This window comes from Melospiza georgiana, chromosome 6 (genome assembly GCF_028018845.1).
Source record: "Melospiza georgiana isolate bMelGeo1 chromosome 6, bMelGeo1.pri, whole genome shotgun sequence".
Taxonomy (NCBI): Eukaryota; Metazoa; Chordata; class Aves; order Passeriformes; family Passerellidae; genus Melospiza; species Melospiza georgiana.
The window spans coordinates 5,124,022-5,145,750 of NC_080435.1; the positions used below are offsets into that span (position 1 = coordinate 5,124,022).

At 40.7% G+C, this 21,729-nt stretch overlaps 2 protein-coding genes across 5 annotated transcripts in view; one reads left to right on the top strand and one right to left on the bottom strand.

Annotated features, from left to right (window-relative positions):
- The window catches only part of SPTBN5 (spectrin beta, non-erythrocytic 5), an 89,347-nt gene extending 72,532 nt beyond the window's left edge, over positions 1–16,815 (top strand). Inside the window, exons 52-67 of the mRNA XM_058027083.1 lie at positions 2,002–2,214; positions 2,590–2,786; positions 3,378–3,582; positions 4,285–4,479; positions 5,598–5,753; positions 6,320–6,537; positions 8,130–8,319; positions 9,121–9,297; positions 10,241–10,345; positions 11,315–11,935; positions 12,886–12,957; positions 14,505–14,591; positions 14,996–15,087; positions 15,257–15,342; positions 15,813–15,948; positions 16,556–16,815. Of these exons, the coding sequence (XP_057883066.1) occupies positions 2,002–2,214; positions 2,590–2,786; positions 3,378–3,582; positions 4,285–4,479; positions 5,598–5,753; positions 6,320–6,537; positions 8,130–8,319; positions 9,121–9,297; positions 10,241–10,345; positions 11,315–11,935; positions 12,886–12,957; positions 14,505–14,591; positions 14,996–15,087; positions 15,257–15,342; positions 15,813–15,948; positions 16,556–16,730 (2,925 nt within the window). The 3' untranslated portion in view covers positions 16,731–16,815. The remainder of the gene's footprint in view (positions 1–2,001; positions 2,215–2,589; positions 2,787–3,377; positions 3,583–4,284; positions 4,480–5,597; positions 5,754–6,319; positions 6,538–8,129; positions 8,320–9,120; positions 9,298–10,240; positions 10,346–11,314; positions 11,936–12,885; positions 12,958–14,504; positions 14,592–14,995; positions 15,088–15,256; positions 15,343–15,812; positions 15,949–16,555) is intronic.
- A 2,436-nt stretch (positions 16,816–19,251) lies between these two features.
- Positions 19,252–21,729, bottom strand: part of LOC131085302 (cytosolic phospholipase A2 beta-like) — a 51,894-nt gene continuing 49,416 nt past the window's right edge. For all 4 annotated transcript variants that reach the window (XM_058027288.1, XM_058027289.1, XM_058027287.1 and 1 more), the window contains one exon: positions 19,252–21,667. In XM_058027288.1, the coding sequence (XP_057883271.1) occupies positions 21,429–21,667 (239 nt within the window). In that variant the 3' untranslated portion in view covers positions 19,252–21,428. The remainder of the gene's footprint in view (positions 21,668–21,729) is intronic.

The window sequence follows — 21,729 nt, forward strand, 5'->3', positions numbered from 1 at the left end:
TCAGTAGATCCAAGAAAGCTCATTGCTCAGATGTCTCAGGATAAGTTCCCAGGAAAATATTTTTACCAAAAACTTTTTCAGCTCTGATGAAGGGAGGGAGGGAGTTAACAGGGAATTATTATGCTAGCTGACGTTCACTCCAGTGGTAGCTTTCAAGACAACTGCTGAAATATTTCACAAGGTTCAGATGGGCCATCAGAGAAAGCAGTGCCTGGAATACTGTCATCTCAAATACCAATAAATACCTTCCTGATGGTTCTTTAATAAGGAGTACTCTCTCTTGGCAAGTACAAGGTGGAAGAAAAAATATTCCTGCTAAGATTTGCCAGCAGCTATTGGTATTTAATAATAATATTAGCATGGGACATCCCATTTAAGTGCCATGTCAATGACTTTTGGAGAAATCTGTTCAAGCTGCATTAGGATTGGGAAAGACAGGAGATCCTATGAATTGTCAATGTGTGTGATAGACACAGTCAGAAAGAGAGAAAGCCCAAGCATCTGGTGCTATCATTGTGAAACAGTAAGAATGAAAAACTTGTTTCATCATGATTAATAACATAAATGTTGTTTTGTGTGCAATAACTCCTATAATTTATGAACTCTTTGGCTTGGTAAGAAAGTAATTAAGTTCACAGAAGAAAAGAATGCTTGAGCTGAATTAATCTGCGAAAATATTTCAAATAACTGAAGGAACAGAGGAGATACTGCTTTAGGCTATGATTAATTTTTGTTAATTGGCTAAGTCTCAAAATGTTTCAACTAACTGTGAGAGTGGGAGATATATACCATAAAATCGGTGCATAATAAAATTCTCTGACATTTTACTTACTATTCTTCTGGAAACAGGATTAAAATATAAGCTTTTAATTCTCAAAAATTGTTAGCTACAGCCTGTGCACTTTATTTTTAATGTTGGTTTACAAGCAAGCAAATGTCACAATTGGCATAACAGTCAAGAATTGAATATTCTGTTAGTTTCACCTCTATTGTTTGTCCTAATGAGCCAGATTTGCAAAATTCATTCCTTGATTTGTTGCCACAAAAGAGATTGTGAGTGAACTGTATTAACCTTCTTCCTAAGGAAGAAAAAAAAAAGAAGCTGCCTTGCAAAGCAGCATTTACACACAAATATATTTTGCCTTCAAACAGCTGCTTGGCTTGGAAAAGATATGGTGTTACTTTTCAACAACATCTTGAAATCAATAGGGGGAAGTTAAAGGCAAGATTAGAATCAGAGCTTTTTCCAGCCAAGTTTGACACTTGAGTTGAGAAAGCAACTCCTCTCCTCATAGAGGGCATCTCTTCTACATTAACAGAGCACTGCAGTCTAACTCTGAACCTGCTTACTCATAGCTGTGAAATTAAACAGAGCAATGGTAAAATAGTGGGGCTTGTTTGTGCTCAGACACAGTCAGCCAAAGAAAGCATGTATGCTCACAGAAATGCATGTATGCTCACAGAAATGCATGTATGGTCACAGAAAAACCACAGCATGGGCCTTGCCTACCCAGGGCAGAGTATATGGAGGGATGCATATAGTTTTAACATCTACCAGTCTTCAAAAATTAATGTCAAGGAAAGCCCTTGAGAATTGGTTTGAGGTGGTTTTCTTCTCTCCTTGTCCTGTTGGCTGCCTGGCACTGGTGTACCTGCAGTGTTTACAGTGGCTGCTATGCAAAGATGCATCTTCTACAAAAGCATTGGCAAGTGATAAATAGTAACGTGCAGGCAAGTTGAACCTTTTCCCTCCATACTCTGAGGTAGATATACATCAAAGTTCAAACTTCATGGCTAAATTTGATTTCTATGATCACTGCTTCACCCCAAAAAAAAAGTCCTCCACTCCAATCCAAGCATGCACTCAGACTTTGTACCTCTGACCCACCTTTGTGAAGAGAAAAAGCAAATTTATAAAGGAATTGCATGACTACATTTTCTGGAATAAAAATTCTGTAACTTGAATTTTTGGTCTATCATTTTACTCTTTACTCTTTCCAGAACCTGGAGAATGAGATAAACAGTCGAGATGCTTTGACCAAAGCAGTGATCAGTACAGGACAGAAACTGGTAAGGGGAGGCCACTCAGCCTCTCGCAAGATTTTAGAGCATCTGAAGGAGCTTGAGACTTCTGTAGAGACCTTGAAGGCAGAAGCTCAAGAGAGGAGACAGAGGCTTATGCAGTCCTATGAGGCCCATCTGTTCCTAAATGAGGTAAGGATGGCTCCTGGGGGATTTTATTTTTTTAATTTCTTTTCTTAAAACAACTGGCACCTGTATTGTTGAATGGATGTAAGTGCTGAGAAAGAAGCAGAATTCACACTGCCTTGATTTTTCATATCTGGTAAATAAGGATACAGTGGAGAAGCAACAGTTATCTTCCCAACAAATGGCAGTGAGTAATATGTAACTGCAATTACTGGATTCTGGGTACACAATTTTTGGAACGGTGTCCGCTAGACTGCATTACAGGAACACATCTAAGGTGCTCTCTGTTTTCACTGATGTGTCAGTGCACCACTGCTTTTAGTTTTCTTTGTCTTGACCTAAATCAAGCTGTATCAAGGCTCATCCCTGTATTTTATGCAGCTGCTGGAGGTGGAGGCATGGCTGGCAGAGAGGAGTTTCATTCTGGAGACCTCTGATTACGGGAAGAATGAAGAATCCACACAAGTTTTACTTCGTAAACTTGAAGCTACCAAACTGGACATGGATAGCTTCGGGTTGAGGATCGAGAAAATACAGGAGACAGGAGCCAGCTTAATAAACAAAGACAGTCCAGAGAGGTATGAAAGTAAAATCAGGTTTCTCCTTCACATCTGACAGAAACTCCCAGAGAAGGCAAATAAAGAAAAGTTCAACTATGTTTGATGGCTCATTTAGAAATAAGATTTCAGGGATCATCCATCCCTCCATCATCATCACGGACACTGAACTCCCCAAAAGCTTGATGATTGTTTGATTGTTTTAATGCTTTCATGAGTTGTTTTTTTTTTTTTCACAACAGACCGTTTAATGCAGATCAGCTTCTTTGTCCATTGTCTGCTCCCAGGAGTAGACATCTAACTTAATTTACCACAAATGTTCAAAAACCACTGTGCTTGGGAAAGGAAATGAACATTCTTGACAGTTCACTGTTTTTTATTGAAAATTTGTTTCTATATCTGGGGAGAAGGATAGGAAAAGAGCAGCCATTTGTATGATTTACTTTAATTTCCTGAGCTAGCTGGGTTTATTGGCACAGCATAACTCACTCCATGATCTTATCTGGTTTATTCTGTGTTTTAAAGGTGTTGCAAATTAAACCTGTCAGAAAAAGCAGCGTTTAAAAAGAACCATAAAGCAAAGACATACTTTCTGCTTCTTATTCTTTGCAGTTCGGTAATACTTTCAAAGCTCCAGGGGATCCTAGCAGACTATCAGTCTCTCCTACAGAAGTCTGACACCCAGAGAAAACGCCTGCAAGAACAACTCCAGCTCTATCAGTTTGAAAGAGAATTCCAGCTGGTAGATGCATGGCTTTCCAGTAAACTGTCTGTAGCAGAGTCTGATGACTATGGGCAGGACTTAGATGATGTTGAGGTAAAAGAAAATAAAAAGTATCGCATGTGTGGTGTGGCAAGGCAGGGATATATTTGCTGCAATTTTTATATAGCTGCTGACAATGAAGCATGTTACAATGACAAAAACTAAGCAGAGCTGTTATCTGTACAGCAAGAACTCAGACTGGCTTCTGTCTGCTTTGACAGGCTTGCTGAGGTAGCATCCTCCAACAGAAAATTAGATGTATCAGAAAGTTAGCTTTTCTTGGAATGAGATGAGGTCAGCACACTCCTGCTTATAAATTTGACAGGAGCTAAAAAATTTGACTATGGTCAAAAGCAGTGGGCTGCAGTGCTCATATCTCTTGCTGCTGATTTCAAGGATAAATTTCTCCCTGGGGCACACAGTGCAGAGAGGTATAATTAGCAGTGTCCACTCCTCCTAGGAACTGCTGCATATGTAGACAAGTTCTGTTCATTAACTTTTGATGTGAGCAGCTTCTGCTTGTCAGGACATGGTTATTTTTTCTCTGTGACACAGAATGTTAAATGATCAAGACAAAAGATGTCTTCCCCCTTTCTCTGACTCTGGGTCATTTGGATTTAGCAAGCAATTTGCACTTGTAGATTGCAGTGCATAGCTTTTGTGTTATACAAAGCAGAGAAAGTGATTCCTTCTGCCTCTCTCATGGAGGTAGGCAGAAATTCTTTATCTAAATTTGTGTGCCCATTTATTCTGCAGGTGCTGGAGAAGAAGTTTAAAGATTTTGTAAATGAGATGAAACCACTGGGACATTCCAAAGTTGTCTCCTTAAATGAGTTAGCATCTAAACTGGATAAGGAAGGCCACAGCAAGATGGATGTTATCCAGAAGAGAACTAAGCAAATCAATGAAATGTGGGAGAAACTATGCAATGCCATTGATATAAGGACAGAGGTAGGAAACACATTAAAAACTGGGGCATTGATTTCCTTGCAGCCTCCCATGCCCTTTCTTTCCCAAACTCATGTTGAAACACATGGTTTACAGGGGCAATGAGTACATTTTGTTCAATTTTTTCTAGATTCATTTCCCTTTATAGCCACTGCTTACCCTACTGTTCCTGGCAAGGTTTATACTTGAAAGATGTTTATCAGTGCCGGGAAATTGTTTTCCTTAATTCACTGCTAACTCCAGTTTCCTGAAAAACAAAGCCAATCCAACAATTTACCACCACTAACAGGAGTCTGGCTCTGCCACTTATCAGTCTTTTTATGGAACTACTTATGTGACATGATCAAAATTCTCCAGGATTTTTGCTGAGTTAACTTCTTGAAATCAGAGAAGGCGTATGGAAGAGAATGTGGTGGAGAACACAGAGCCAGCCCCCTACCTTTAGTTGGCAGTTGGGTGTTAAATCTGCTCACTCTCCCTCAGGAAACTGCAGTCACAGATATGTATGGAAAAGCAGAGGTGACACACAGAAGTCAATGTTTTTGTTTGTTTTAAGGAGAATATAAATCATCAATCATATTTTTCACTACTGTTGCATGACCTGTTGCTTATGAGGTAGCTCAAGCCCACTATTGTCTGTTAGCAGAAATAAATGCATGACAATTTTTGCTATAAAGTTTAACTATAAACTAGTATTAGAACTTTTTTTTTAATACTCTCATTTCAGAAAAGCATGATTTTTGCTCAATTTATTTTCACTGTTTGTAGTGTAGACTTTATTCCAAGTAGTATTTTAAGACAACCTCTGTGATGTAGAGAGCTACTTTTAGAGGGCAATTCATACTCTCCATTTTGATAATTCTTCTTATGTAGGGATAAATTGCTCTTTGGAGACATTTGTTTCTTTCCATTGTCCAACAGAACTTGGGGACCCCAGGTTAACACCTCACTTTCAAGGTGACTTAATGGGGAAGATATTTCATTCCCTCTCAAAATCCCCAGTGATTTTGTACTGCATTTTGACATATTGTACTGCATATTGACATTTGACATTGACTTTCTTCATGTTGTTGACACAAAATGCTGTAGAGTATTACCATTAAATTACTTTCTTATTCCAGAATCTAAGAGCAGCCCGTCAAGTTCACCAGTATGACCATGATGTGGATGAAGTAAAGGGCTGGATGCAGGAGAAAGAGGCAGTGGTAGATATAGAAGATTATGGGTATGATCTTCCAGGTGTACAGACACTTCTCAGCCATCTTGAGGGAGTAGAGGTAAGAGGATCTCTGATGAAGCAGTAGCAGAAAAGCATAGATGGCAAAAAAAAAGAGACTGCTTCTTGACTGAAGCCTCTTAAAGGCCTTACTTACAAGACAAATTTATTGCATCCTTAAAGATTCTTTGTGCCTCAGAGAAGAGGGCTTTTTCCTCCTGTTTTTAACATTGGAATATTATATACTTCTTTATTATATGCTATGATATATAATAATGATATTATTATATATGCTATGATATATAATGATAATATATGCTTCAAATCAAATGCTTTTGCTTTGAAGGATGAATTCTCTTCTAAAATCTCTGCTATGATAATTGCAAAGGTGTCAGCTGAACCATGGGAAACTTCAACTCCACATTCATCAAAATAATCTTTCTCATGTCTAAAGAAGTTTCTTTTATGTTTAATGATGAACAAGGCATTAAAGGAAAACTGAGAGGCATTCATATTTCCAGCCTCTGTACAGCCAGAGTGTAGAAAATATATGCAGCATTGTTAAATCCACTTTTGATAGAACTAAGTAGTGACTTGGTCTTACAATCCATTCTGTCTCCATTCCAGAGAGATCTGGGAGTCATCATGAAAGAGCTGGAACGGATTCGAGGAGACGCTTGGCACCTCAGCCGCACGTACCCTCAAGTTAAGGAGAACATCATGGAGAGGCTCACAGATGTGGATGAGTGCTGGGAAAACTTGGACAAAAAGTTTCTGGAGAGGAAGGCAAGACTGAGCCAGGCAGAACAAGTCCAGCTCTACTTCAATGACTGCAGGGAGCTGATGTATGTATTGGCCCCTTGTGTTTGGCATTGGGCCTTATTTCTTGTCTTTCCCATAGAGGATTTTCTAAATTATAGCTGTTAGTTATTTGATTCCTGCCCCAGGTGCTCTGCAGCTTGCTTTCAAATCTCTTTGAACAATAATCCATGGCATCTCCTCAGCAGCACTTCACGGAATTTACCAGATATCAGAGGTGACCATGATGCCTCAGCACAGTGTGCATGACAAAGACACTTTTTTTAGACTAATTCCTACACAGTCCCTAAACAGCCCCCTGGAGAATTCCATCCCTGTGCATAAATTTGGTAGTTTCACAATTTCAATTGAAAATGCTGTTGATTCTGTAGGAAGGTAGGGTTAGATAGTGAAGTAATTTGTACACCTGCATAGACACGAGTGCCCCTTTTTCTCAGAGTCAAAACAGCTGCATTAAAGGTAATCTCCTGGAATAGGTAATGAAAAAGTTCACCTATGACAGGAGTAGAAATATAAAGACAGTGGAATGGTTACCACTGACTATTGGACACTTACTATGCTAAGGGATAGATCCTGAGCTCAGGTAAATCATGAGCAAGTTTGTGCCAGCTGAAAGTTATGGAGTAGAAAATGTTTCTTAAAAAGTACCTATCAATATGCTTCTTTTCATGAATGCTCTTTGTGCACATGAAGTACTTTCATGTGTGGTCCTTTACAGTGTATAAAAATACTGTTAAACTGTGTTGTCTAGGCAATTGCAGTTAGTTCTTTCTGAGAATTTGAATGCACAATGCTTTGGTATGTGCAGATCTACATCTTTATTTTTAATAGGCTACATATGGAAACAGCACTGGGAGTATTATAAATCCCCAGATTTATAAACCTTCATCAGCATATTTGTATATTGCTATGGTTTAACCCCCCCAGTCAGCAGCAAAGCCAAGCCGCTCACTCCCCCAGGTTCCCAGTGGGTTGGGGAGGAGAATCAGAAACTAAAAACAAGCAAACAAACAAAAAGCAACTCATTTGTTGAGATAAGAACACTCTAGTAATTGAGAAAAAAGTAAAATATAATAATAGTAATGATTAATTTCTTTAAAAAAAAAGAAAAAGGAAAAATAACCCTCCCAGAAACTATTGATGCACAATACAGTTGCTCATCACCACTCACTGGTGCCCAGCCTGTCCCTAAGCAGCCATTGGTCCCTCCTGGCCAGCTCCCTGCAGTTTATATATGGGCTGTGATGTTCTGTGGGATGGAGTGTCCCTTTGGCCGGTTCAGGTCAGCTGTCCTGGCTTTGTTCCCCCTGCCCGGCTCTTTGTGCACCTCCTCACTGGAGAGCCTGGACACTGAGACACCCTTGGCTTAGGGTGAGCACAGCCAAAACAACAGAGGGCTGTCAGCATTGTTCTCGTACTGAATCCAAAACTCAGCACTGTACCAGTTACTAAGAACAGAATCAACACTATCCCAGGCAAAATCAGGACAATATTAATATCTTTTGTGAACAAATAAAAGTCTGCATACATGTATCCACAGCCAGGGGATGTATGCATTCCCAAATGTCCAGCAGACTCAGATTCCTCCCCTTTTTACCCTTTTTTCCCCATTCTGTAGGGCCTGGGCCAACGAGATGCATGCTCTGGTGATATCTGAGGAACTGGCAAACGATGTCCTGGGAGCGGAGCTGCTCATCAAGCGCCACGAGGAGTACAAGCGCGAGATAGAGAAGCAGTGGCTGAAATATGAAGAAATGCAGCAGGCAGGAGGTGACCTGATGAAGAAGGGGCATTTCATGTCTGTAGAGGTGTGTTGAAGAGTTAAATATTTTACAAACAAGAGTGAACAAAGAGGTGAAACAGGCAGGAGGTGCAGCTTTGTCTCTCAGAACAGAAGAACTAAATGGGACTATGGGGTTCTTTGCTATTAAAAGCTACGTATTTCATGTGACACACAGAAGAAGAAAACACATTTTAAAGTTCTTGTGCTACATTACAATGCAATCACCTTGCATTGGTAATGTCCCTGAGTTCACCAGAAGAGATGTAATTCTTCAGAAATGTCCAAAAGGGGAGGAATGTTAAAATTTCTGTGATTCTGTTACCTGTGTATCTTTAGACTTTGCCCAAGACACTGTCTGTAGATCCAGAGATCACACCATTGAAAACATCTTCAGAATTTATGCAAGATCACGTTACTTCTATTGTAGAAAGAACAAGAAAACTTTCCACAGTTGAAGTGTCTCTATTGTTGCCTTGCCATACGTGCATGCATTTGTTGAATCTCCCAGTTCTCACTAGTTTCATAGTACAAACTGCCTAGATATAAAGTTTCATCTTGGGAAATCATATGGCAGAATATTTGTCATTCAGTATGTGGAATATGCCTAAAGTTGTATTATCTAGCTGCACAATTTACATGATAAATTAATTCAAGTAGAAAAAAGAGGACTCAGACATCTTTTCTAAATTATGCTAACATCACAAAATTATCTAGAGATCATCTTCTAAATCATGAAGGCAGATTAGTGACTGCCAGACAGTTGACTGTCATGTGAAAGTCTGATTGGATTCTTCAACTCCTGGCATTACAAATATTCTTTTTCTAGATTGAAGAAAAACTGTTAGAGCTGTCTGAGCTGATGAAGAAGGTAAAGGAGAGCTGGGACATGAGGAAAGTGTTATATGAAGAAAACTGGGAGATCCAATTGCTCCGCAGAGAGCTTGAACAAGCAGAAGCGTGGCTGGCTGCCAAGGAGAGCTTTCTCTCAGACCCATCCTATGGGGTGAGTAACAGCCCTGCAGCATCACTGAGCACTGGCTGCCTCTTAGCATGTGCAGAGGGCCTGGCTCGTGGACCAGCTCAGGCCTGAAATTAATCACAATCTCAACACCAATGAGCCCTTGAGATTAGAAAGGGCAGGAGCTCTGTCCTCTTGCAGAAGTGAGCCCAGGGCAGCTGCTGCATTTAACATGGTGATGGGCTCCTGGAAGTGGTGGCTTCCAGGGGGTAGTAGAAGCCCTGGAAGGATTCCAGATCATTTTTTCAGATACCTTGCAGAAGGTTCAACCTTCCCTGTCTTGCTGAGAGCCTGATTCAAAAGGAAAAAGAAGTTTTCCCCATTTTGTAGGGAAAAAAAGGGGGCTTTCCCCACCTTTTCATTCCCATTAAGTGGTAGAATGTTTTACACAGGCACGTTTATAGCTAGTTTGTAAATTCCTTTTAAAACACTAGCAATCATATTTTTTTTGTTTTGCTGAGATTTTTTTTTCTCATTGTTGACTGTCTTTTATAATTTATAAGATTGGAAAACAAAGTCATGAACTTGAGTATCATAAACTCAGAGGACATGAAAGAAGTCTCAGATGCATTTGTTGTAGGGCAGGAACAAACTGTGTGCAGCAAAAGCCAGAATCCAAGTACTCAATCTGCACAGAAACAGTTATAGCTGGAAGCCATGGTACTACATGGCCTTGCAGAAAAGGGAAGTTTGGTATTTGAGCCCTTTTTCTCCTTCACAGCAAACAGACTGCAAGATATAGACCATTTTTTAAAATGTAAATTCAGATTTTCTTCATACACAAATGAAAAAAGTTTAGACATTCAGTTACAAAATTTTCAGAACCTTCACTTGGCTAAATAGAATGGATCAATCTGAAAATCTTAGGTGTGATCTCTTCCGATGGACTTTATTTTGGACTTCTGTATGTGGCAATTTTTCCATTCAGGATTCAGTGTCTGAAGTAGAGGAATTATTGAAGAAACATCATGATTTTGAGAAGATGCTTGCAGCGCAGGAAGAGAAATTTGCTCAGCTCAGCAGGAAAACCAAGGTGAGTAGTAGAAGGCTGATGAGCTGTGCATGAAACAAGATTATGTGGGTCATTGATTGTTTGAATGTCACTCTATGTAAAAGATGGGGTAAATGAGAAACCAAAGCTGAAATATTTCAGACATAGCAAGACCTATATGTGGATCAAAATAGACTAGCTAGCTTGAAAAAGCTGTAGGGGAGAAGTGCAAACTTTCTTCTGCCAGGACCAGCAAACAGGGTGTGAGAAACAGGGTGAACCCTTGCCACACAGATGGAGAGATTTTACTTCATTCAGAATTTCAGTAAGGAGCTGGAGCCACCTGCAAGTGACAGAGAATAGCAAAGGTCTGAAAATAAATGGAGACCAATGCACAGATAGGCCTTTTTCCTTAAGATTTTTACAATGGATTGTGTTAAACACCAAAGATATTAATACAGTGAGCTTCTCAGGTTCTCTTTCATTTTAGGGGAGGTTTTTAAAATTATTTTCCTGAAACAACCAGAAAAACATAGTGGTTGTGTTTGCCTTTAGGCTGAAAATTAATCTGTTTTTTGTTCAGTGACTTGAAATTTGGCTTAGTGAAGGGACAAAGGCCCTTCCTGCTGAAATTTTCCACTAGAACCACCCTGGGTACTCGGTGTTCTTACAGAAAACTTAAAGAAGCAGTGCCACAAGAGGAGCACAGTTTCTCCTTAGCTTATTAAAAAAAATCAGCCTCCAGAGAACTTATTAAGGACAGAATTCACCATATTTGAGATTAACTGCCACTAGTATTCATGATCTGGACAACAAAATAATGCTTAGCACATAGCAATTAAATTCAGATCTAACTCAAAAAATGCCAGTGGAGGTGCAGGCCTTAAGGTTCATTGCCAGGAGACAGTTTATTTGGAAAACCATTCCTGCTTAAAATAAAAAAAAATCTTAGGTAAGTATTCATGAATGTATGAAGGCAATTTAAAAAAATTTAATACTGCTGTCCTACAGAGAGAGATGAATCTCCTGAAACAAGTGGACACAGAAGAAAGTGAGCAGAAGGATAAAGGCAAAATCGTCCGGGTTCCATCTCTGAGAAGAAAACCATCTGACAAAAGGAATGCGCCACCAAAAGTGACAGAGACCAAGAGCACAACGCCACTGCCACCTGTGCCCGCACACAGCGTGTCCTGGAGGGTCCCACTTGAAACTATTTTCTCTCCCATTGAAAAATCTCCAACAAGGTTCCAAGAATTCACTTCCTCGGAAGTCCCTGAAGCGCAGAGCAGCAACAAAACCGAAATGAAAGCTGAGACAAGGCTTGGTGAGATTATCACTCCAGCCACACCAAAGGCACTGGGCCCACAAGCTGCATCTTTAGAAAGTCGCAGTTCTTTAGGCTCTCCTTTATCTCCTCCTCCTATAAGCCAACAACTCAGCAGCAATGTGTCAGAATCACAAGCCACCGACCACAGATCTCCTCAGGAAAAAGATACTGTAGGCTCCTCTTTCTCCAGCCTGCAGACCACACCAACAGCAGCACCACCCGAGCCTGGACAAAGGTCACCAGATAACTCACCAAACTTACTGCTGTCTAGCTCCTCTTGGGAGAGATTAAAGAATACATCTTCAGTAAGTCCCAGGAATTTCTGGTTCTCTCCTCACAAAACCACTGTCCTGTGCTAGTTAAATAAGGCAGTAACAGGAAGTTCTGTGGGAAAGTCACAAAGAGCACCATACAGTAGCATCCTGATGGGTACACTCCTGGATTCAAACAAGAAGCATTTTATGTGTCTTTGCAATTCAAACACTTTCCACAAAGACAGCTTAAAACTGATTTTAATTTACTGAGCTTTATAACCTTGGTCTTAACACCTATATTGGTTTCTGTTTTTCTCTTCCTGAACTAAAAGCTATTCCTGCTGCTGAATACCGAGCAGAGCACTTAAAAACAGGTGATGTCTCACACAGAGAATGATTTACCTACAGCCTCTGTGTGAGGTGGCAGTGCTAGTGTCCACTCTGTTTAGAAGTCAGAGAGAGGCAGGACCTCATGGCACACTTGTCAAAGAGCTGACCAGGTGCAAGATTAGAACCAAAAGCTCCTATTTGCTCACCCTGGCAGGAAATTCACTGTTACCTCATTGGCAGATAAAGCTGTTTCCTTTTACTCCTCTGCTTTTGAGAGGAGCATGTTTGTTAGATACCCAAGTGTGCCAGTACAACACTATACATTAGTGTAACTCAGCAGTTGTGGAGATGGTATTAATAACTTGAACAATTTAAGTTGTAGAATGCAAGTAATAATATAAAAATAATATTAGTTAATTAACATGCTAAGGTAGAGAAAATTCCATAAGTAAATTGTTCAAGAAGGATTTGAATTCTCTTCATTCAGGTGGTCTATCAAACACACAATTGCAACCTAGGGAGGATTTCCAGCTGTGCTGTCAATGTAAGGGCTAGAGGAACCAGAGATCCGTTCTTTGCATGGAGTTTATCTAAAAAATACCTTCAGAAATTTAACATAGGTGCCTAGAGGCCATTTTAAAGTTAAGTAGCATTGTGCTTGTATATCCCAGGTTCCTGCAAGTCTCCAGAACATGGAGGGTTTCCTAGAGAAGCGCGACCAGCTCCTTCCACGAAGACAACAGGTAGAAATAAATACCACCACTCTGGGTTATTTCATTGCTCCTCGAGTTATAGTCCAGATCTGCTCTGACTTTTTCAGGATAAGCTCTTGCTGAAGAGGAGCTGAGTAGTGTGAGTTTGCTTCAGCTATCCCTAAAATGCATGAGGAAGTGTCCACTGGCTTTGGCAGTACCTGATCTCTCAGAGAAAGAGACAATGGAGTTTTTGCCTTTCACGGAAACCATGTAGAACAGGGTCTGTCTACAGTTAATGAATTTATAAACTAAAGTCTAGGCTGTATGAACATGTTAATTACAGTTTCCTAATTATAAACAATATAGCAACTGGTTTCAATATCTCAACTGAATTAGGAGGAAAAAACCCAAATGAAACAACCAAAAAAAAAAAAGAAAAAACTACAACAACCAAAAAAAAAAAAACCCTAAAACTTCATGATCCTGTAACTGTTTGTGTTAGTTTGTCAGCAGTGGATGCCCGCAGTCTCATGCTCCCAATATTTGTAATTCCTAGCTGTGCTAGAACAGAATTAAGGTCCTGTTTATCTTTGAAGAATTGGTTTCTTAAGTACAGGTTTGAATGAAACTGAAACCTAAATTTTTATCCTGGGAAATAATATCACTTCAAAGCAGTAGCCTAACAATCATGACAGGCCAGGAAATTTTCTACTACTCACCACCAATCTACAGACATCCATTTTTTGCTGAGTGTTTGCACATAAACAAGTTGTCTTGGATTATTTGCCGCATAGAATATTTCCTCTGAAATTCTTAACTTGAAAGACCTCTTTTAAAAGGTGAATCTGGTATGGGACTCCATCTTCTTGAAGAGAAATTTAGTTTTTCTTCACTTCTGGGCACACACTGTTCAGAGATACTGAACTTCATTATCCCCCAACAAGAAAAGCTATGACTTAACCTTCCTCAGAACTGTTTCCTTCCTTTTCTGTGAATGACCAAATTGTCAACTTTATTCACTGGCATAACAAAATATGAATATAAGTTAAGGATCCTTTATCAAGAGGAGTCTCATGGCATTAGGCTAAGTTTCAGTGGTGCATACTTGGGCTTGGAAATAGCTGCTACTTTTGCACATTGCTCAGTAGCATTCCACTGGGGTTAGCTTAGTAAATGAAGAATTCAACAGCCACATTAGATAGTAACACTTGACAAAATTAGCCTGTGACCAGCAGGCAGGGGCTGGTGTTCCAGCTAGGGAAAAATGTGGAGTTTTGGTGGCTGAAAATTAGACAGAACTTTGATTATCCACCTTCAGCAATGTTGCTGACCACATGGTATAGAGTTTGCTTGAACCAGATTATGTCGTTTCTTCAGTTCTGACACATAAAGACCCTTTCTTGAATCACTCACACAGAAACCATAGCAGGTCCTGTTTTTCTAAGAGATAACAATGACTGTGAGAACTTCTGTGATCATAATATCAACAGATCCTGGCTTCCTATGAAAGCTGCATGTGAAAGATTTCACTATAAGATTTTCCTATAAAATATATACCTCACAACTGAATTTTATTACCTTTTCTATTCATATAGCCACACTCAAGGTCTTGGAAATCCTTCTATGTAAAACTTGATGGATTAAAGCTTGATTTCTATGATGATGACAAAGAAGCAACTAAGGTAATTTGTTTTTTTAATCTTTCTAGCAAACTTTATGTCTACATATGTAAAAATGAATTTTTAAATGTCACATTTGGTTTCGGGCTGGGGTGATCTGTTCCCTTTCAAATGTGAGCTGAGTGAAAATTCAGCAATTATTCAACTGATACAACTGAAAACAGACTGATAAGCTTCCAGAAATTTTCAAAGATACTTCTTTTAAGGCAAATCTAATTCAAGGGTTGACTTCAAGATATAATTCAATTGTCCATGGTTCCTCTGTGGTTCACCCTATTCAGTGATCCTAGGATTAAAGTTAGAAGCATAAAGAGATGGGTGTGTAGTCTGCCTGCAGGTTGGTATGGAATTGAATCCTAGCAGAAAGGACGCAGAAGACATTTCATCTTAATTTTATCTCCCTTCAGAACATATCCACAGTCCTGTCCCTCAGCATTTCTGGTGCCAAATGTGAGAGGCTGGTGAATTACAGCAGGAAGGAGAACGCCTTCATGCTGCGGTGAGTCTTACAGAGAAGGGCACAAACAAAAGCCCGTGCAGCTCCCCGCCCGCAGGCACCCAAGGCTGTACGTTGTTAGGAGCCATAACTGGAGTGTCTCACACTCACAAACACAGAAGGTACAAGGCAAAACTGACTAGAATTCACCTTTTCCTATCCTTATTTACAGGCTGAGAGATGGGGCAGAGTATTTCCTTGCAGCACCTTCTCAGACACTGATGGAGGACTGGCTGCAATCACTACAGAATAATATAGGTATGTTCTCATTTCCTTCAAGAATGAGCTGTGCTTTTAGCAAGTGATGGTAACAGAAAGAGAAGAGAATGACAAGATGTCCTTAGTTTGGGGCGTTTTGAGCCATCCTTTTTGCCTCTGTTAGAAAGCAATACACAAGTCACCTGCTACCTGTGATGTAGTGACTTGGCAGAGGAATGTGCAGGGTGACTTGCAAAGCAGTCTTGCAGTTGTACTGTGGCCAACATCAGGTTATTCTCTGCTAGGGGTGTGGTATTTGTCCTTTTATTAAGGAGCTGCTTTGGGTCTTGATCAACAGCTTTTCTTCTGGACATCTCTCCACATAGTGGCTTACTGGGAAGGAAGCCATAGCATAATTATAACTATGATGGTCAGAGAAAATAGTTATGGACCCAGAAGTGGCAAACTCTACTTCTAATGATACTTTTTCTTTGTTTTGGTTTTTTTTTTTTTTTTTTTTTACTCTGTAGGACATGGTAACAGATCCCATTCTACAGCGATGGCGCAAACTTTCCTTTCAAACACAGAGACCTCCCAGAAAAGAGCATGGGGTTTTCCAGACAGGGACTCTGCTGAAAGACTAAGCAGCAAAGGCTCGCTGCTGAGGTATGGGCTCTGTGCTGCAAAGCTGAGCAGATGTCAGTGCTCTTTGTGCTCAGGTAGCAGCCACCTACAAAGAGACTGCCCTGAGGTCCAACAGTCCCGCTCCTCTGTCACTAATGTCACAAAAGGAACGTGGCCAGCAGGAGCGAGGCAGTGATTGTGCAGTGATTGTGCAGTGATTGTCCCCCTGTACTTGGCACTGGTGAGGCAACACCTTGAGGGCTTTGTTCAGTTCTGGACTGACTGCTCACTTCAAGAAAGTTGGATCGTGTCCAGGGGAGAACAATGAAGCTGGAGAAGGGTCTGGAGAACAAGTCCTGCCAGGAGAGGCTGAGGGGGCTGGGGCTGTTGAGACTGGGGAAAGGAGGCTCAGGGGAGACACAGGCAAGGAAAAGACAGCTACAGCCAAATTCAGAAACCTGGCCTGTTTAAATAATTTTTCTTGCATTTGGAGTCTGTACAAACCTTACAGGCTATGATGTGAAATCCTCATCCCACAGCTGGGCAGACTTTTGATGCTGAGCTAGGCACTTAATGAGTCCTTACATATATAGAGACTTAAACTCCTCTAGATTATACCTGATTTTCTGATGATGCATTCTCTTTGTAGGAGAACACCTTCCTTCAAAATCAAACCAGAGAGAGAGTCTGCAGAAATTTCCAGAGATTTTAAGAAAGATGGACCCACAGTGACACAAGCCCCAGTCACCACCCTAAGCCTAGAACAAAGTGGAAATAAAACAAAACTGCTTCCCTCTCTACTAAAAGCAGGAAGAGAAAAATGACATTTGCCTCAATGAATTGCAGACAATTATAACTTAACTCATCCCTCTGGAAATGTATTAATATGTTTTAAATTAATAATTTCCCTCTGAACTTTTAAAATTATGTATTTAATCTAACAAAATCTTTAAATATAATTAAACAGGATTCCATCTGGTATACTTTTGTGTGTACAACAACTTTGTCATTTGCCGTTATTACCCAAGTGTTATCTACTCCAAGGTACTAAACCAAAAGGCAGGGGGACCTTTAAGCCAGACATGAAATAATTCTGTGAGACAGGAATGGGGAGCAGTGAGCAGCGCATGAGGTGCATCTGTGAGCTAAATACAGCCATGTGCAAGTAGATTTGCAGATACCAACAGAATAGATTTATGATGCTTGGGTGGTCCGTGCAGCCAAAGATAATGTTATATACTTCCTACAGCACTTTGTGGTCTCCACAATCTTTTTTACAACACATTAACCAACCATACTCTATTTGCCAATTCTTTCTGGATGAAGCTACCAGGAAAAGAAAGTCCTGCAGCATTACTCATTTATAATGGAATCTGAAATTTAAGTAAGGCATGAACAATCAGTGTTTCAGTGTAAAAGGAGAAGAAAAGTAGGATAGCAAGTAGGAATTCTAGTCCCCAGACAGAAAGCTTCACATGCTAAGGTATGGTGTAATCATAGGGAAGAATATATATTTTTTCCCCCTACTTATCTCTGTTTCTGAGCCAAGGCATCCAGTAGGTGAGCTAATAATTTCATTTTTTTGGCTAGTCCATCGCTCTCCTCTGTTTACCCCAGCTGGAGCTGCTGTCTGTCATGAAAAACAAAAGACTCAGCACATCAAAGTAATGGGAAACTGATGCATTTCATTATTGTTAACCATTTTTAACTGATAAAAAAAAAAAAAAAAACCAAAAAACAAACAACAACAAAAAAAACCCTAACAAAACAACGAAACACCAAAATTAAAACAGCTTCAGTATTTTAAACTTACCATGTAATTGAACAAACATGTGCCTTAGCTGTGGCTCAGTACAGTTGCCCCCTCAGCCCCTTTTGCCATTCCACTGAAAGGGTTTTATCCCAGGAGGTAGATTTTGTTCCAGGTTCTCCATACCTTTGTAAGCCAGAAGATCTCCCAGATTTCTTCCATTCAATCTTGAAACCAGTAAAAGCCCTGTGAAGTTCTCAGCAGGCATTTAGCATAAGTAGAGCTTATACATCTGGAAAAAGCCTTGTGTTGTGTTTAAGTGCATAAGGAACTTCCATGGGTCTGGTGCTCTTTTGCAGTATTTTATTTTTAATTAATATATTATTAAATAGTTAAAAGACACAAGCAAGCAATTTCTATGACGAGCAGGTAATAGTTTTAAGAACAGTCTCATTTCCTTTGTATTTGAGAGCAGATAGGAAGCTCTGTATTTTTGGGGGTTTTTCCAGCAAAATGTTCATCAGAGAGCAGTGATCTGGGGTGCATTTTGGATAAGGTTTTTGGCAGGCACACCTCCATCTTCAATGGTTAAGCAAACACAGCACCAGACCAGCAAGGCCTGGTGTACAAGTATGGCACATGCCTTTCTTGGTGAGATGCAGAGAGAGGCAGCTTTCTCCTGGAAGTGCCTGCTTTGGTTTCCATGCACTCTGTTCAGTCACAGCACAACATGCGGTACTAGGCCAGGCAAGAATGGGGACAAGATAAAAAACAAAACCACAGCCTCTGAGGAACAACAACACAAAATTTCAGAGGCCCTAAGACTCCATGTTTACCCTAAAGGGAACAAGGACCAGTTCTGAGCACAAGTCTTATCAGCCTTACAGCACTGAAACTACACCTTGCATTTCTGTGGTTCGGGGGCAGTGCAAGCCAGCATGCTCTGAACCCGAGCTCAGGAGTGCTTTGAGGACACCCTGTGCCAGCCACCCCTTCCCACAAGCTGCACAGACAAGACTGTGCAAGGTGTAGGTCCCTCCAGCCTGCAGAGTTCTCCTCTGTCCTCGCAAATGCCCTCCAGGTCCTCCTACTGCACCATCAAACCAGCAACTCCTCCATTCTGTGAGGAGTTCCTGTGATTCTATGACATTGACTCCTCCAATGTCACAGAATCATAGAATCGATTAGGCTGGAAAAGACCTCTACAACCATCCAGTCCAACTGTTAAACCAGCCTTGCCAGGTCCACCACTAAACCGTGTTCCCATATGCCACACCCACATCATGTTACAAAAACAAAGAGGCAACCAAAATGAAACAAAAAGACACTCTGATGGGCAATGATACAGCCCTCACATAATTTCAGGCTCTGAAATGCAAAACTATATTTGAAAAAGCTTTTATAATTTAAGGCTACAGAGGTACCACATGGGGCACCAAGGAAATGAAGGGGCACATGCCTGTCTGTGCCTCTGGCTCCAAAATTAGGCAGCAGTTCCCAACCTGATTTTAAGTGTTGGCAAAATCTCTGGTGATAATTCTCCCAGAAGAGTCACACCACCTTCCCCACCCACAGCTCCCTCCCTCCCACCCTCCCTTTGTAACAGGATTTAACAGTCCCTCAGAACAGTAATTCCCCACCAGCTGTGGGTTACCTGAAACCTTTGTGGTTTTGTGGCTCCTTCATATTTTACTGGGCCTCTCTGTTTGTATTAGCAGCACTATGAATGCACCAAACATGCTCCAGTTGTTAGTCTGTGGAGCATTTTGTAGGACCAAAATCAAATTTTCTCAGTGTGGCTGAGCTGCTTCACTGCTGGGTACATGCTGCCAAGGTTCACAAGGGTTACATACTGTTCTCTGTAGCCCATGGACACAACAGCAATATCTTTTTGCAGCATCAGAGCTTTCTAGGACCAGCCAGAGGAGCATGGAAATGCTGCACACCCTGTGCACATGTGTGCACAGAGCCATTTGGGCTTGTATGTGCCACACAATGTTGGGCCAGGACATGCTGCTCTCCTGAGCAAAGGTAACAGATCCAGCTGGATCAACTCCCAACTCAAAATGGCTCTTTATGTTCTGTCTTGCAGCCAGTATCTGATTAGTTGTTAACTTCTCATGATCTGAATCCTGAGGTACATTTGCATTCCAGCCGTAAAGGCTTCTCAGTTCTGGATGGTGTTCCTCAGCTCAGCAAGTAAACATTGTACAAGAAGCATTGCTGAGCCTCAGCCATTGCAGCAGAAGCAGTGTTTAGTAGATGTAGGCTTCAGGAAATCATGTCTTTTGTAAATGCTCTCTCTTTAGAGCTTCAGTATTGTCTGTGTCTACCAAAAAGACAGACCCCTCTTTTTCGTTCTTTGTCTGATTTTGGATTTCAAGTAGAACTAATTCTAGATCTCAAGTAAATTTCCAACACAGAAGAAATATGTAAGATTTTCCTTGGAAGTCCTGATGAATATGCTGTATTTGGAAAAAATAATTCAGAAACAGGTCCAAATCCTTCAGTGTGAGGAAGTCTGCAAACTTCCCCAACTTCTGTGAAGCTCTGTTTTATATTGCTCAGCATCCTTCCCTAAGATCTTTTTAATCTAGTGGAGGGCTATAAAGATGTTCCAAGCTTCTGGCTCAAGGCAAAGTCTCTCACTGCATTCCAGAGGAAATGAAAGCCAGGTGTCATTTTCCAAATATTTTCCACGAGCAAGGAGGAAAATGTGTGTCCTATTTTTTTTTAAATTTGTGCTCTATTTTATGCAGCACCTATTAAAAATACTTTGCCTGTGATGTCAGGGGTAGAAGACTATAAAGGGAAAAATCTTCTGTGTGTGAAAATACAATGGCTCTGCACTCTGTTCATGAGTTATGTTGTCCTACATTCAGTTTATATCTGTAAGGAGAATCAGCTTACGTCTCAGTCATCATCACTAAATTAAATGTACTTGAGTCTATGGTAATTATTCCTCTCAAACTTCTGCTATGAAAAACTTGTTTCAGGCTCTTGACATTTTAATCAAAAAAGGCACTGCTGATATAAATCAATGCAATCACATGTGCTTCATGCAGAAACTTTCCTGCAGCCAATGCTCGAAGGAGCTGTGCTCACTCACTGCTGCTACTGCCCTCTCTTTTGAAATGTAACTGCCCCCTTTGTGGTAGTCTGGAGCAGCATTTCTGTGCCAAAGTCTTGCAGGGGAATGGAAAAAAGGAATAACTTCTAAATCAGCAAGGGAAATAGGCCAGACAGAGTGCAATTGTCCACACTGCAGTTTGGCTGCTTTTCACATATATATATGCCTGACTTCAAAGCTGATCCCACCAATTCAGTGCAAATTCTAGTTGCTCAGCCTATCTGAAAATCTGGACATCACTGAATGCAAATGGCCAGGACTTGATCTGTAATCAAGTATTGAAAGGACACCAACAATGGGCTCAGGTTGAAGGGACAGGCTCATACAAAGAACTATCACCACCACCATATACTGTAACATCAAGGAGATCCTGGGAGGTCTCTGCCTATCAGGACCCTAATTTCTTAACAAGAAAGACCACATTGTGAGACTCTTGTGGTCTGAAAATGTGGGGGAAGGAGATAAAATAAACCCTTCTGAAAGCTGGGAGCCTGAACATGGCAAGGTGAGAAATGTACAGGTTTGGTCAGTTTTCTGCAAACAATGAACACTGTGATGTGTTGTAATGTGACTGTGATGTGTTGCAATGTGCTGCCATAGCCTTCAGTGGGGAACAGGGCAAAAATAAGCTGGATACCCAGCTTAGGGGTATCCAGAGTAGCTGGGGAAACTCCCAGTCCTTCTGCTTCTCTTTCGTTCTACAGCACTCCTGATTGCCTGGAGAAGCAGGTCTTTGTTATTGAGGATGTTGTATTTGCTCAGGTTCACAAGTTTATCAAAATTTTCAGAGGAATAAATTAGCCTAATGAGGTAGTAGGGTGAGCAGTTGTTCTCCAGATTTACTTTGCCTTCTTCCATCTCTGAGTGACCACGCCTCACTCCTGCAGAGAAAGAGAAAACCACCACTGTGAGATGAATCTGGAGTACAGTGTTGTAGGGGACT